Source organism: Nyctereutes procyonoides, unplaced genomic scaffold (assembly GCF_905146905.1).
Source record: "Nyctereutes procyonoides isolate TBG_1078 unplaced genomic scaffold, NYPRO_anot_genome, whole genome shotgun sequence".
Classification (NCBI taxonomy): domain Eukaryota; kingdom Metazoa; phylum Chordata; class Mammalia; order Carnivora; family Canidae; genus Nyctereutes; species Nyctereutes procyonoides.
Genome location: NW_026575020.1, coordinates 9,655,956 through 9,670,821, shown reverse-complemented (window position 1 = coordinate 9,670,821; position 14,866 = coordinate 9,655,956). Strand labels below are relative to the sequence as shown.

The following is a 14,866-nucleotide window of genomic DNA, read 5'->3' as shown; positions in this document are numbered from 1 at the left end:
ACAAAGTATCTCTTACATAGTTTTTATTATATCCTATTCTTCAGCAGTGCAAATTCTGTGTGTATCAAGGGAAGATGGTACTTTATTTTCTTCTGAACTTTGCCAAGCGTTGTTCAGTATTTTGGAAAATCACACCACTGAGAGCAGTGCCACTTGTGGATTGTTGCCTCTCCAATACAGTACAACTGTATTATATTTTAAAGGTTTGTTTATTTGAGAGAAAGAGAGAGCGAGGTGGGATGATGGAAAGGGCAGAGGAAGAGGGAGAGAATCTCAAGCAGACTCCCCACTGAGCATGAGCTTGATTCTAAGACCCTGAGATCATGACCTGAGCCAAAATCAAGAGTCAGAAGCTCAACTGACTGAACCACCCAGGTGCCTCACACCTGTATTATTTGTACCTGTTTCAATCAAATATCCAACTTCTTCATTCTTCTGGCATATCATAACCAAGTATTTACAAATGGAAATATACAACACTTTATTAAAAATTATGCATTTATCCTTTGTATTACAGTTAAGACATTACATTATATTGAGTTTTTGAAATTATGTGCTTAAATTAAATCAACAAACTTTTTCTGTTAAGAGCCACATAGGAAATATTTTAAATTTTACAGGCCAATTGGTCTCTGTCACAGGCCTGTTTACAGGCCAATTGTCTCAGTTCTTGTTGAACTCTGCCATTGTAATGAGAAAGCAGCCATAAAGGCAATTTGCAGAGAAGTAGACATGGCTGTGTTTCAGTAAAACTTTATCTATAGACATTGAGATTTCCATTTATAATATAATTTTCACATCACAAGATATTCTTTTTTATTTTTTTGACTACTTAAAAATGCAAAGCCATTCTTAGGTCTTGAGCTGTACAAAAATAGTGGGGCATCTTTGGCTAGTAGATGGCAATTTGCTGATCTCTGTTCTAGTGCATCATCCTCAAACATGCACAATGAAATATATATTATTATGAGTCACATTTCTTTTATTTCTTCTTTAAATTATAGCTAAAGCTATATGTTAATTGTTTGAAATGGATATGTGTAAGTACTATCAACAAAATTTTTATAAAACGAGTTGGTAAAGATATTTGATGTCAAAAAGAAATTTTTGAGTGCTGTGAAGGTCCTCACTTGTAATGAGGATATACACATATATACAAGTTATATACAAGAGAGTGTGGCTCCTCATTGTGGTTTTAATTTGTATTTCCCTGATGCTGAGTGATGCTGGATACTTTTTCATGTGTCTGTTGGCCATTAGTATGTCTTCTTTGGAGAAATGTCTGTTCATGTCTTTTTCCCATATCTTGATAGGATTTTTTGGGGATATTGAGTTTGATAAGCTCTTTATAGATTTTGAATACTAGCCCTTTATTGGATAAGACATTTGCAAATATCTTCTCCCATTCTGTAGGTTGCTTTTGTTTTTTCAACTGTTTCCTTTGCCATGCAGGAAGATTTTTATCTTGATGAAGTCTCAGTAGTTCATTTTTGCTTTTGTTACCCTTGCCTTTGGAAACGTGTCTAGCAAGAAGTTGCTGTGGCCAAGGTCACAAAGGTTGCTGCCTGTGTTCTCCTCTGGGATTTTGATGGATTACTATCTCACATTTAGGTCTTTCATCCATTTTGAGTTAATTTTTGTGTATGGTGTAAGAATATAATCCAATTTCATTCTTCTCCATGGGGCTGTCCAATTTTCCCAACACCATTTGCTGAAGAGACTCTTTTTTCTATCAGTTATTCTTTCCTGCTTTGTCAAAGATTAGTTGACTGTAGAGTTGAGGGTCCATTTCTAGGTTCTCTATTCTATTCCATTGATATGTGCCAGTACCATACTGTCTTGATGATAACAGCTTTGTATTAGAGCTTGAAGTCCAGAATTGTGATGTCATCAGCTTCTGTTTTCTTTTTCAACATTCCTTTGGCTATTCAGGGTCTTTCTAGTTCCATCCAGATTTTAATATTTGTTCTAGCTCTGTGAAAAATGCTGGTGGCATTTTGATAGGGATTGCACTGAATGTGTAGATTGCTCTAAGTAGCTTAGATATTTTAACTTTATTTTTCTTCTAATCCATGAGCACGAAACATTTTTCCATTTCGTTGTGTCTTCTTCAATTTCTTTCATGAGTGTTCTCTAGTTTTCAGAGTGCAGATTTTTTACCTCCTTGGTTAAGTTTATTCCTAATTATCTTATGTTTTTTGGTGTAATGAGATACCACCTCACATCAGTTAGAATGGCTAAAGTTAACACGTTGGGAAACAACAAATTCTGGTGAAGGTGCAGAGAAAGGGGGACAGTCCTATAGCAACTATACCAACTCTGGAAAACAGTATGGAGTATCCTCAGAAGGTTAAAAATAGAGCTACCCTATGACCCAGCAACTGCACCTCTAGGTATTTACACCAAAGATACAAAAGTAGTGCCCTGAAGGGGCATCTGCACCCCAGTGTTTATAGTAGCAATATCCACAATAGCCAAACTATGGAAAGAACCCAGATATCTATCCACAGATGAATGGATAAAGAAGATGTGGTATATATACACAATGGAATATTAGCCATCAGAAATGAAATCTTACCATTTGCAATGACATGGATGGAATTAGAGGGTATTATGCTAAGTGAAATAAGTCAATCAGGAAAAGGCAATTATCATATGATTTCACTCATATGTGGAATTTTTAAAAAGATCTTATTTATTAATTCATGAGAGATACAGAGAGAGGCAGAGAGGCAGAGGGAGAAGCAGGCACCATGCAGGGAGCCCAATATGGGACTCCATCCCGGGCCCCCAGGATCACACCCTGAACTGAAGGCAGGCGCTTAACTGCTAAGCCACCCAGGTGTCCCTCTTATGTGGAATTTAAGAAACAAGACAGAGGATCATAGGGGAAGGGAGGGAAAAATAAAATAAGAGAAAATCAAAAAGAGGGAGACAAACCATAAGAGAGTGTTAACTGTAGGAAACAAAATGTGGGTTGCTGGAGGGGCAGGGCTGGGGGATGGGGTAACTAAGTATTGAGCATTAAGGAAAGCGTGTGATGTAATGAGCACTGGGTGTTATATGCAACTGATGAATCGCTGAACTCTACCTCTGAAACTAATAATACACTATATGTTAATTAATTGAATTTAAACTTTAAGCTTTCCCAACAATTACCTCTGATAAAGAAAGAAGGCCATATTTATGGTTTAAAATTTTCAAGATAGGCAACAATCCTGATTTGATAAAATTTGGTGAGTTTTGATAAAACTCGGAAATTTCTGTCTTTGATAAGGCAAATCAATGCTGCCTTATCTCTAATGCAGACCTATTAAGTGATGTCTGCAGTTCAGTACTTTTGGGCTTTCAGATATGTGTATCTCCTTTAGACTTGGGACATGCTTCACGTTCAGGAGAGGTAGGCTGAAATTTAGTGAAATATCAGAGTTTTTGTTTTGTTTGTAAGATGTACTATCTATGAGTCTATGAGTTTTATTTAATTAACATCAAGGTGGGCATTATTAAATGTTTGTTTCAAAAATGGGCCACTGGGTCTGAGTACATTAGGTGAATCTCATCCCATAGATTTCTAAATCTTTGGCATTCCTCTTTTTCTCCTGTGATGACCTCCAATGAGCTGGGAAGGAAGGGGACAGTGTATCATGCAATGTCAAGGCTCGAAGGAAGCATCAGAATTGTTCTGAACCAGAGAAATGTCCTATGCTCACCTACTTGCTAAACTTTCCAAGCAATATAACTCTATCTGGTTTCTTAACTTGGTCAGGCATAAAGCATTCCTAGCTGATTTCAAATCTCCTTGTTTTTTCCTAGTGCCACAAATAAACTAGAGTCTCTGTTGACTCTTCCATTTGGCTCTCTGGCTGGACAAAACCTCTCCAAGCCTCTGCTTTGAGGCCACTTCTCCCTTTGTCTGCTATCCTAGAACAGATGCACTGGCTTTCAACTCAGTTGCCTTTAGGATCTTCCTCAAGGCTATGGGAATATCTGAGCTCTATCCATTCCACATGGAATTGGGGTAGTGGGTAATCCAGTGTACTTTGACACATCCCAAGCCCTAGATTTGTGCTGGGCAACTTGAAAGGTGATATCCTTCCAGAGCCTTTAAGTAGGTTCTTTGTCCCTATTCTATTTGTTTCTAAAGATCTTGAACCTCTTTGTCATCTCCAGGAGTAAGCTTCCTTTTCACTTGTGCTGTGTCTTTATCACAGAGCTGTAAGCCTCAGCAGCCTTGTCATATCATAGGCAAAAAAACTATCTTCCTTCTACTATGGGAAGACACTTGGAGCTAAGCAATTGAAGCTCATATGGAAGCTAAAGAAATTTAACAGTTCCTCTCTATGCAAAGCTGTGCTTTCAAACACATTGTCTTGTACCTTTCTCTCTAACCTGGAATGACAAATCTGAAGGAGACTGAAAAAGAATAAGATTTAAAGAAAGGAAATGAAAGTCAAGGTTTAACATTTGCTACATACTTGCCCAATTACAAATATGATCGAAATTACCTTTTTTTCTTCCAGTGTGACTGACAGCTGAAATACGATGCAGTTCAATAGTGAAGGGATCCACACAAGTTCTATGCCACCTGTACTTTGGATGTACAGTCACACATAATAGGATCACCTCAAATCACCCACTGACTGTCACAAGGGTCAAAGGTCATGTCAGCATGTGCTCACAGATCCCTATGCTATGTTCCAATTTCTTGAGCTTTCCACTTTTTATCCCTATGATGTCAAAAGCTCTCCCTATGATTATACTCTTGTTTTCATTTTCCTGGGGCCTAAAGAAAGCTGACCAATTGTACCCTTCCCTCTTCGAGCCTAGCCCTTGTAGCAAACCTCCTACCTTCTCTCCATTTCTAAGGGGTTTGTGCACATGTAGAGTTCTTGTCTGGCTTGAGGATGGGATCAGCCTCCTCTCCTCAATCCCAGTGGAGAGGGTGTGTGCTTGGTGTACATGTGCAGGGGCAGGTGCAGAAAAGAAGTCAGAGGTAGAGACAAATGACAGGGAGTTAAATAGGCTTAAATACATAATTACTGTTCCCTCTCCCTTCAATAGAAATCTCCTGAGTGTTTTTTTTTTATAAAAAACGCATTGACAGTATATTTACAGGTTAATAATCTATTTGAAAAAAAGGAGAGAGAAGGTTTTGCTATTGCATTTTGTAGGGTGACTTGTAGGTAGAAGAGAATTATTGTATGTATATTCACCATTTTTCCACAACTAGGATACAGGGATTCTCTGCTAGCCTCTCAATGACTCTTTTTTTTCTCCTTTAGCTCAACAGAATTCACCAAAAATCCATGAAGGCTGGTGGGCGTATAAGGAGGTGGTCCAGGGAAGCTTTGTTCCAGGTAAATGCACATGGATTCTTGTTCTTTTATTTTTGAGAGAAGAATTTGAATGAAATACATAATGTTATTTCCAGAAGTTTGCATTCACTATATGGAAAGGAGGGTGTGGTAAGGAGCACCAGCATCTCCTGTGCATTGTAGATGTCAAACTTTCTCATCAAGGGCAGGTTTATTCAAGAGTGGCAATTTAATCAAAACCAACTTTCCCCATGTGAGCCTATATCCCAAAGCTGTTCCATCTACAGGTGGCTCTTCCAGGGAGAGGACACCAGAAGGATGGAGCATTAAAGCTCTGTCTGTTGGAATTTGGTTAAACAAGAAAGAACCATCTTCTTTAACATTAATGAAACAGGAAGTCTGGAAAGGCTGACCATGACAATGAGGCTTGCTGGGATGCATGCTGTCACTGATGTCACTTCAGTAGCATCTGTGGTCAGGACTTAGCAGATTGGGCCAAGCATGAGCTAAAAATAACAGGTGGAGTGGATGTTGTCAGCATGGCAGGGTGGGGCCAGAACTGAAGACGAATTAGAGCCAGAGACTTAGCATGGCTTCAGTTCCAGAGGAAGGCGGAGGGTGGTCCCCCACCACTTTTCACTCAATCATGGTCCTCATCCTTCTGGAGTGTCAGACTTTAGTAGGGAGAGAGGCAAGAGACAGAGCAAGAATGTAAAGGAGAAGGATGGACAGAAAGGCAGGTGAGGTATTTCAAAGTAGTTTTAACTGCTCAGATGTGGGAGGGTAAGAAATACAGTTCTTAAGAGGAGTCAAGATAGAGTCCCCATGTAGGCACTAAGAACAGAGGGCTCCACGTGTCAGGGGATATCTTTGTAGTTGGTGGTAGGTGGGCAGAGCAGTGCCCCGGGATCACCTGGTTCACTCCTGGCAGCTCTCCATCGTGTTGTCATTCTTCTGTAGTGTTCATTGCATCAGCTGCACAGAGCTCAGCAAGTTACTAAACCCCTCTGAGTGTCCCTTTCTCAATTGTACTGTGGAACAATTTCCTCCAACAGAAGGAAAGCAGCATGGGGAAAGAGTGGGTGACCCACAAGACTGCCAAATGGCCTCATAAATTGATATTATTAACTGTACAGATTTACTGTGGCACATTTAGTCCTTGGCCCAGTGGGCACAGAAACTGGTCTTGATTAGTTCACCTAGAAATGATCAGGTTTCTAATAATAATCTTGTAACAACTTAATTGACACAAGCTATTCTCATGTGGCATGATCGAGATACAGGGCACTTTATCCTCAACAACTGGAGACATCCCTTTCCATTGGATGGAGTGCTTATTGTTTTTCTGAGGAATCTGCTTCTCATATTCAAGATATCTCAGAAATTGCATTTATAATTATATTTTTGTGCATTGTAATTATGAAATTAGAGCAACAAAGGGCATTCCCTCCAGGTTATAATATGTCTTGCTAAACTAATAATATCCTCTGTAGTGACTGAAGTGCTCACAGATAATACTGAATAAGCCCTGCAAAATTTTGCTTTTCTGCCCCACATTTTATTTTTGATGTTTTCCCCTCTGTTGGCACATTCCTTCTTTACAGGTGTTCAAAGCCCACTTTTGATTTGGTTGTTGCTTCTGAGACAGCCATAGGAAAGTTTTATCTTTCCTTTTGTGTGTTGATTTAAAAGAGTTGAACTTTCCCTCATTTCCAGCTTTATATGTATAAAATCTGCTACACGGGAAGCAGTAAGGTACAGAGGTCTGAGTGTGGACTCTCGAGTCAAACAGACCCGGGGTTGAGTCTGGGTTCTGTGGCTTCCTACTGTTGTTCTGTCAGCAAATTGCCTACCTACCCTCAGATCCTTGGGTGATTCATCTGTTCAAATGGAGATAAGGACCCAGTCAGCCTCATGAGGTTTTGTGAGGATTAAATTATATAATGCAGATAAGGTGCTTATGGTAATGTCTGATGCATGGTGGGAAGACATGTCAGTTGCTCTTTTGGTATAACTTATTATTTTATCAATAGCAACATAACTGGATATTTGATACTTCTCTGCTTGGGAAAAGGCAGAGAGCTGTAAACTGGAAATATAATAATGCAGGTAAAGGTCTCTCATGATGCATAGAACATGGAAGATGCTTGGATTGTAATTGTTCCTTGGATTGATGAGTTCAACTGGTCTCTACACAGTGGCCAACTGAGAAGTAACTTTATCATCCTCTGCACTTAGCAGTCCCAAAGCCCTCTGGCTTCCTGGTGAAGAAGACTTCTATCTGATGATTTTGCTTCTTAAACTTTAGAGCACTCCCTCTGTTAAAAAAAAAAAAAAAGATAAGAGTAATGAGCATTTTTGAATTAAGTAATTGGACCTGAGGCTCTAATATCTGACACACTCCAAATGACCTACTTTATCTGAGTTGGTGCTTAGGGCAAACAATGGACCCTTTATTTCTTATTATCATTGCTGAGTATAAGGTTGAGAATGTTCTTTGCTTTGCCACTGGGATTTTTTTTTCATGTTATGGATGTGTGAAAACGAAGAGAAATTCCTCTGACTGGACTATTTGGACAAATTTTATTGCCCCATAAGTTCTTTGCAAGAGTATCTAGAAATAATTGTCAGTTGGCATAACTGTTGTGAATCTGTGATTTCAACAAAGCTTGTGGTGCATAGAAATACATGATTTTTTAATGGTAAGCACAAAGTCTATTTAGCACCAGAATAACCCACTTTGGTCAGTTCAGAGCACCTATGGAGTAGCCATTTGATGCTGAGCACCATGCGTGGGGATGTTGATAAAGAGGTAGCTGATACATGGTTCTTATTCAAGGTGAACCCACTGTCTAAAGAGGAAGATGAGCCATAAACCTATGATTCAGTATAACAAAGGTTCTAATAGGGTTTATATAATATGTAAAGGAGTCCATAAAGTATTATGATTCTACCTGCATATTGATTAGCAGACTTTGTTGTTTACCTAATCAAATCTACACTTTCATCCAACCTCATCCCTAACTGTAGCCTGCTTTGCAGGCAGAGTCCTGATTTTATTTATGTCCATCCTCCACACAGGCATGTGCTTATGTGCTCAGAGAAAGAGTCCTTCCCCAGCCCCAGAAAATTAATTTTGATTAATATCCACCCCAGTAATGGTTATTTCAATCTGTTTCTTGAGACTTATTCATTTAGACATCATGATGGTTAATTTCATGTGTCAAATTGGCTAGTCCACAGTACCAAGGTATTTGATTAAATTCTATTCTAGATGTTTCTGTGAAGATTTTTTTTTTCAAGTAGTCTCCATGTCCAGTGTGGAGCCCAAAGCAGGGCCTGAACTAACGTCCCTGATATTAAGCCCTGAACTGAGGTGGAATCATGACCTGAGCCAAAGGCAGATGCGTAGCCAACTGAGCCACCCAGATTGTCCCACTGTGAATGTACTTTTTAGATTTTATTTATTTATTCATGAAAGACACAGAGAGAAAGAGAGAAAGAGAGAGCAGCAGAGATACAGGCAAAGGGAGAAGCAGGCTCCATGGAGGAAGCCTGATGCGAAACTCGATCCTGGCACTCCGGGATCACGTCCTGAGCCAAAGGCAGATGTTCAATCACTGAGCCACCCAGACATCCCTCAATTTTTTTTAGACGAGATTGCCATTAATAACAGTGGAGCTTAGGTAAAGCAGATTACCCTTCCTAATAAATGTTGGTGGTATCATCCAATCAGTTGAAGGCCTTGAGAGAAGACTGAGAGGTTCTCCAATGAAGAAGAAATTGTGTTTTCAGAATATTTTGCCCTCAGGCTGCAACATCAGCTCCTCTCTGGGTCTCCAATCTGCCAGTTTACCCTGCAAATTACAGATTTGTCAGTCTCCACAATAAAATGAGCCAGTTCCTTGAAATAAATCTCTCTCTCTCTCTGTCTCCACACACACACACACATATTCTATTGGTTCTCTTTCTCTGGAAAACCCTGATTGATTCACCAATATAAACATGAGGCTGGGTAAACAATTCTGTCCACAGTGGGGACAAAAGCTGCACTAAAGATGACAAAACAGAAACTTGGATGAACACAGCTCTTGGGTGGCTTACTTAGCATTAAATTAACCATGGAACTGCCTCATTTTCTTAAGTGAGATAACAAGTGTTATCTCATTTTCTTAAGTGACATAACAAACCTCTTATTGTTGGAGCTGTTTTGAGTCAGGTTTTCTGTCACTTGCAGCCCAAAGCATTCTTCCGGATTCTGGATTCTCAAGGGAGGAGGAGAAGGTGGGGAATATCAGGCCGCACAGCACTAGCAGAGAGGGGTGGAAATGCGCCATGGGTGTGGGGAGCATCTATAGGACAGAGCGCACCCTGGGGCTTAGGTGTGAGGAGGCCAGCAGGCCATCAGGGCCAGGTCATGAGACTGTGTTCCATGTTCAAGAGCTTAGACACAATCCCTTTCAAAACAGAGGAATTTTAAGACATCCCTAAGCTCTGGAAAGACACAATCAAATGTGTATTTTAAAAAGCCAGCTATGGGGCCACCAGGGTGACTCAGTCGGTTAAGCATCTGCCTTTGGCTCAGGTCATGATCTCAGGGTCCTGGGATTGAGCCCCATGTCGAGTTGGGGTCCCTGCTCAGTGGGAAGCCTGCTTCTCCCTCTCCCTCTGTGCTCTCTCTTTCAAATAAATAAACAAAATCTTTTTTTAAAAATAAAAAAATACAATAAAATAAAAAATAAAAAGCCAGCTATGGCTACAGTAATGGAGATGAACTGCATTTTGATAAGAATATCAGAGGCACAAGGATTCATGAGATTTTTTTTTCTTTTTTTAATCATGCAGGCAAGAGGTGACAGGCACTTATACTAAGGCTGTGAAAATCAAAACAAAAAAAACAAAAACAAAAACAAAAAAAACAAAAACAAAAACAAAACAACAACAAAAAAACCAAAGCAACAAAACAAAAACCCCCAAACCAAAAAACAAACAGAACCCCAAAACAAAAAACAAAAACTGGGTTAACCATGTTATTGAAAGATTCGTCATGGGGTTTGTTTAGTGACATTTAAAGTATATCTCTCTTTCACATGTGTAGATAACACATTTATCATTTAGCATAAATATACACATTTAACACATTTCGAAAAAAATTTGTGCCAAATACTGCCTTTTCACATTCCATTTATCCAAAGCAGTAGGGGAGTCAGGCATTCTCTATAGCGGAGACACTATGCTAGGAGTTGGGGTTTTAAAAAAGAGATGGCCTTTTACTTCTTTCAATCTAGTGGGAGAGACAGTCACTAAAAGTAATAAGTAGCCTCTCACCCACAACACCTGCTTCACATGGCAATGTTTGGAATGGGGAGTTTCTTTTAGTCTTTTCAGACCAGGACACCAGAATTGAGGGGCTTGCTTCCACTTTAAAGCTTTAAGTCATAACACTTGGGATATACATTTTTAGAACTATATGAAACTCTAGAAGAGGTGAAGGACCTCACTTCTATGTCACCACGTCCTAAGGGTTACTCTCAGGTTGCTGAACCTTACCTCTTGAACTCACTCATCCGGCAAGCCCTCTCTGGATACCTGTTTTCAGTATGGCCATACTTGGTCCTTAGTGGGTAAAGACACAAAGGATTTTCCACTGTGGTCTCAAGCTGCTGACGATAGTGAGAGAGACATAGGTAATTATCCATTATGTTATAGCATTTCCAGGATTGCCATGAAGGGTGTTTGGAGTTACCCAGCTTGAGAGAGCACAGAGGGCTTCTCAGCTGATGCAATCCCCTGGGGTAACATGTATGATTCTGTGAGGGAAGAAGGGAAGAAATGGCCTTTCAGAAAGGTAAGGGGTTGGGCGTAGGCCTGGAGGCTGGGAAGAGAGAGGCTCATTGCACAAGGAGAGCTCAGGAGAGTTAGGGCTGAGGAGGGCAGCAGGAGTTCGGTCACAGGAGGCAGTACCAGCTACCAGGTTAGGTTTTACCCTGAATGCATTGGGGTACCAAGGGAGGGATGAATGCTAGTGCAAGATTCAGGATGAGGAAGATGTGAGCTAAGACAGATGCAGAGGGGACTCTGAGGACAGTCTAGCCTCCAGGGACAGGAGCCTTGTCTCCTTTTACCCCTACCCCTCCAGGTCATAACACAAACCTTGGATACATTAGGGACTCCAGATTTGCTAAATCAACTTGGATCAGAGCAGAGGAATTGTTGCTCCTTGAAGACAGGTGTGAATCATCATCATCAGCAGCAGCATCATCATCAAAATAAACACAGCACTAGAAACTGAAATACAGGCTACAAAGGCATATTGGAAAAACCTGCCATTTCCTACCTGCGTCTCTTTTGCTCCTCATACAGCATATTTCACTTCTGATGCTCTGGCCACCAGATGTGAGGAGCTTTTCTCACCCAGCAAGTTATTCTCCATGATGCCATCTGAGTGTCTTTAACTCAATTCTAACACTTTCTGCCTGGAGACAGCGTCAGATCCCTTGGGTTGAGGGGGCAGTCCTAGAAGCTAGCCCCCACCCCACTTCCGATGCCAGTCACATGGAGTAGATCCCCAGGTTACCCACAACTTCTGTTTGACTTGGCTATAAATCACAGGTTCCCACAACCCCTTCCAGTTTGAATGATTTACTAGAGTGGCTCATAGAACTTAAGAAAACACATTTGCCTGTTTATTAAAGGATATGATGATGGATACAGATGAAGAGCTAGATGAAGAAATACATGGGGTGAGGAGCTTTTCTCCCCTGTGGAGTTGGGGGGGGGTACCACCCTCCTACTACAGGCATGTGTTCACCACTCTGGAGGCTCTCCAAACACCCCGCTATAGGGATTTTTATGGAGGCTTCCAGACATGGGTATGATCAATTATTGACTCTTTTTGGAGCCCCCCTCCTTATTCTGGAAAAATTGGTGGGGGAGGGCCTCAAAATTCCAAGCTTGGTCTTTCTGCTGAATAGCTCCTATCCAGAGGCCATCCAGAAGCCTCATTAGAACAAGAGATGTTCCTCTCATCAGTTAGGGGCATTGGAGGATTTCAGGAGCCCTGTGTGTGAAGGGTTGGCTTAGAGGTGTGTTCCAGGCAAAGGAGTGCACCTGCATAAGGGCTCAGAGGCACGCATGGGCATGACATGCATAAGAAATAGAACAAAATTCACTGTGGCTGGAGCATAGACTGTCAGAGGCAAAGTGGTTTGAGATTGGAGGCAGTCAGGAGCCTCCACGTGGTTGGACCACACTTCAAGTATTTCTCATGGGGATCCCAGGAACAAGAGGACAGGAGCTGTAAGTGGATTTGCTATTCCTCGGAGAACTGGCAAGTACCAAGGGATTATGAAACTGAGTTTCAAACTGAGTGATTAATAAAGGAATTTGAAACTTCATTTCTGATCAGGATGGAATTAGGAGGCTACTTTGGCCCACTGCACCATTCTCTGGTATGTTTTTCAAAATCAGGGAGAAATAGTTCACATGGGACAATAAATTCTCCCAGGATGCAGTTTCCCACCCCTTCCTTGCTGGGTAGTTTTAAAACCTCCAGGTTGTTAGAAGAGGCAGGTAATTATATCTGTTGACAACTACCTGTGGTTTAGCACTGATACCTAATTACCTGCATTGTTTGAAATGGCCAATTTTCTCTAGTTTAGAAAGTCTCCTTTTAGACATTGGTAAGGAATGTGGGCTCTCTTTTCTCTCTGCCTTCCTCCTGGGGAGGGAAGAAGGCTGGATGGTGGGGTGCTTGGTGATGTAGGAAGACCTGCCTGGGGTCATGCATACCCTTTATTCCTCCATATAGTAGATGGTGCTTATATTTGTTTTCTCTTGCTGTGTAGCAAATTACTATGCATAACAGCTTAAATAGACACACATTTATTACCTTGCAGTTTCCTTGGGTCAGGAGTTCAGGTACTGCTTAGCTGGGTCCTCTGTTCAGGGTCTTGTAAGTCTGCAAAAGTGTCAGTTCCCTTTGCATCTCATCCGGGGCCAACCTTACACAGATTCTGGGTAGAATTCAGTTCTTCAAAATTGTAGAACTGAGGCTCTCAGCTCCTATAGGCTGTCCCTTCTCCATAGTTCACAACATGACTGACTGTTTCAAGGCCAAGAGGAAAATGTCTTTCTTTGAATCTCTTCTCTTCTGGGAAGGTTTGGAGGAGTCTGTTTTAAAGAGAGAATAATATCCCTATTATTAATTCAAAGTCTGCTGATGGATGACCTTATTCACATCTGCAGAATCCCTTCATCTCTCACATACCATGTAACCTAATCACAGTAGTGAAATTCCATCCTACACACAAATCTGATTCATACTCGGTGGGTGTATATATAAGGTGAGAATGTTGGAGGCCATCTTGGAATATGATCAACCACCTTCATTCCTCTGTGTGGTAAATAGTGTGGGCATTCCTCTGTGTACTAAGCTGTGCCCCTCATTCTTTCATATGTAGAAAACTATAAAAGGCTGCAAAAGGTGGGGGGGGGCACCTGGGTGACTTATTTAGTTAAGTATCTGACTCTTGGTTTCAGCTCAGGTAGTGATCTCTGGGTTGTGGGATAAGCCCTGCATCAGGCTCTGCACTCAGTAGGGAGTCTGCTTGAGATTCTCTCTCCCTCTGTCCTTCCCCCCTCAAGTAAATAAATAAATCTTTAGAACAAAAAAAGGCTGCTAAAATGCTCATAAATCAATCCCATTTGAAGATGAAGTGGCCACTGTTCTAGCCTAACATCTTCAAACTGAGAAGTGAGAAATAATGTTGTTGTTGTTGTTGTTGTTGTTGTTGTTTTTGGATTAGAACTGGTTTTGTTGCCTTTCCATGAAGAGTGTCCTCAGAAGAAAACCAAAGCTAGCTTCCTCCACACTACCTCAGATTTCCCAACCAGTGCTCCTAGATTTATTAAATTCTTTTAAAGATTTATTTATTTATTTATTTATTTATTTATTTATTTATTTATTCATTCATTCATTCATTCATTCATGAGAGACAGAGAAAGAGAGACAAAGACACAGGCAGAGGGAGAAGCAGGCTCCATGCAGGGAGCCCGACTTGGGACTCAATCCTGGGACCCCAGGATCATGCCCTGGACCAAAGGCAGGGGCTAAACCGCTGAGCCACCCAGGGATCCCCTGCTCCTAGATTTATAACAGATGTCAAGTGTGAGAGAGAGGGAAGGATTTTATCCATGATTCCCAGGTTTCTGGTACGGGCAACTTGCTGGAGGGTGGAAATGGTTCTCCTTTGTGGAGATAGGAAAGAAGCAGTGAGGTGGGTAGGACACAGTGTGTAGAGGCTCCCTGTGGACAACAGCCAGATGCCACCCCAAATTGCTCTTCTAGCCATTTTCTCCCTGCCCTTCTCTCCCTGGCCCTTTTATCCTCTGGCCTCAGACTCTGGCTTCTGATAATTCTTCCCACTCAGACCTTTGTCATTGTGTTTGGTGAGCTTGCCTCCTGGCAGTTGGCTTAGACTCAGTGTTTGCTTTCCACCATCTTCCCAAGCTCCTATTTCACCTTCAGATGACATGCTCTATTGACACAA

At 41.1% G+C, this 14,866-nt stretch overlaps 1 protein-coding gene across 1 annotated transcript in view; it reads left to right on the top strand.

Annotated features, from left to right (window-relative positions):
* CA10 (carbonic anhydrase 10) overlaps nucleotides 1–14,866 on the top strand; it is a 475,830-nt gene that overhangs the window by 73,756 nt on the left and 387,208 nt on the right. Inside the window, exon 2 of the mRNA XM_055332652.1 lies at nucleotides 5,283–5,357. Within this exon, the coding sequence (XP_055188627.1) occupies nucleotides 5,283–5,357 (75 nt within the window). The remainder of the gene's footprint in view (nucleotides 1–5,282; nucleotides 5,358–14,866) is intronic.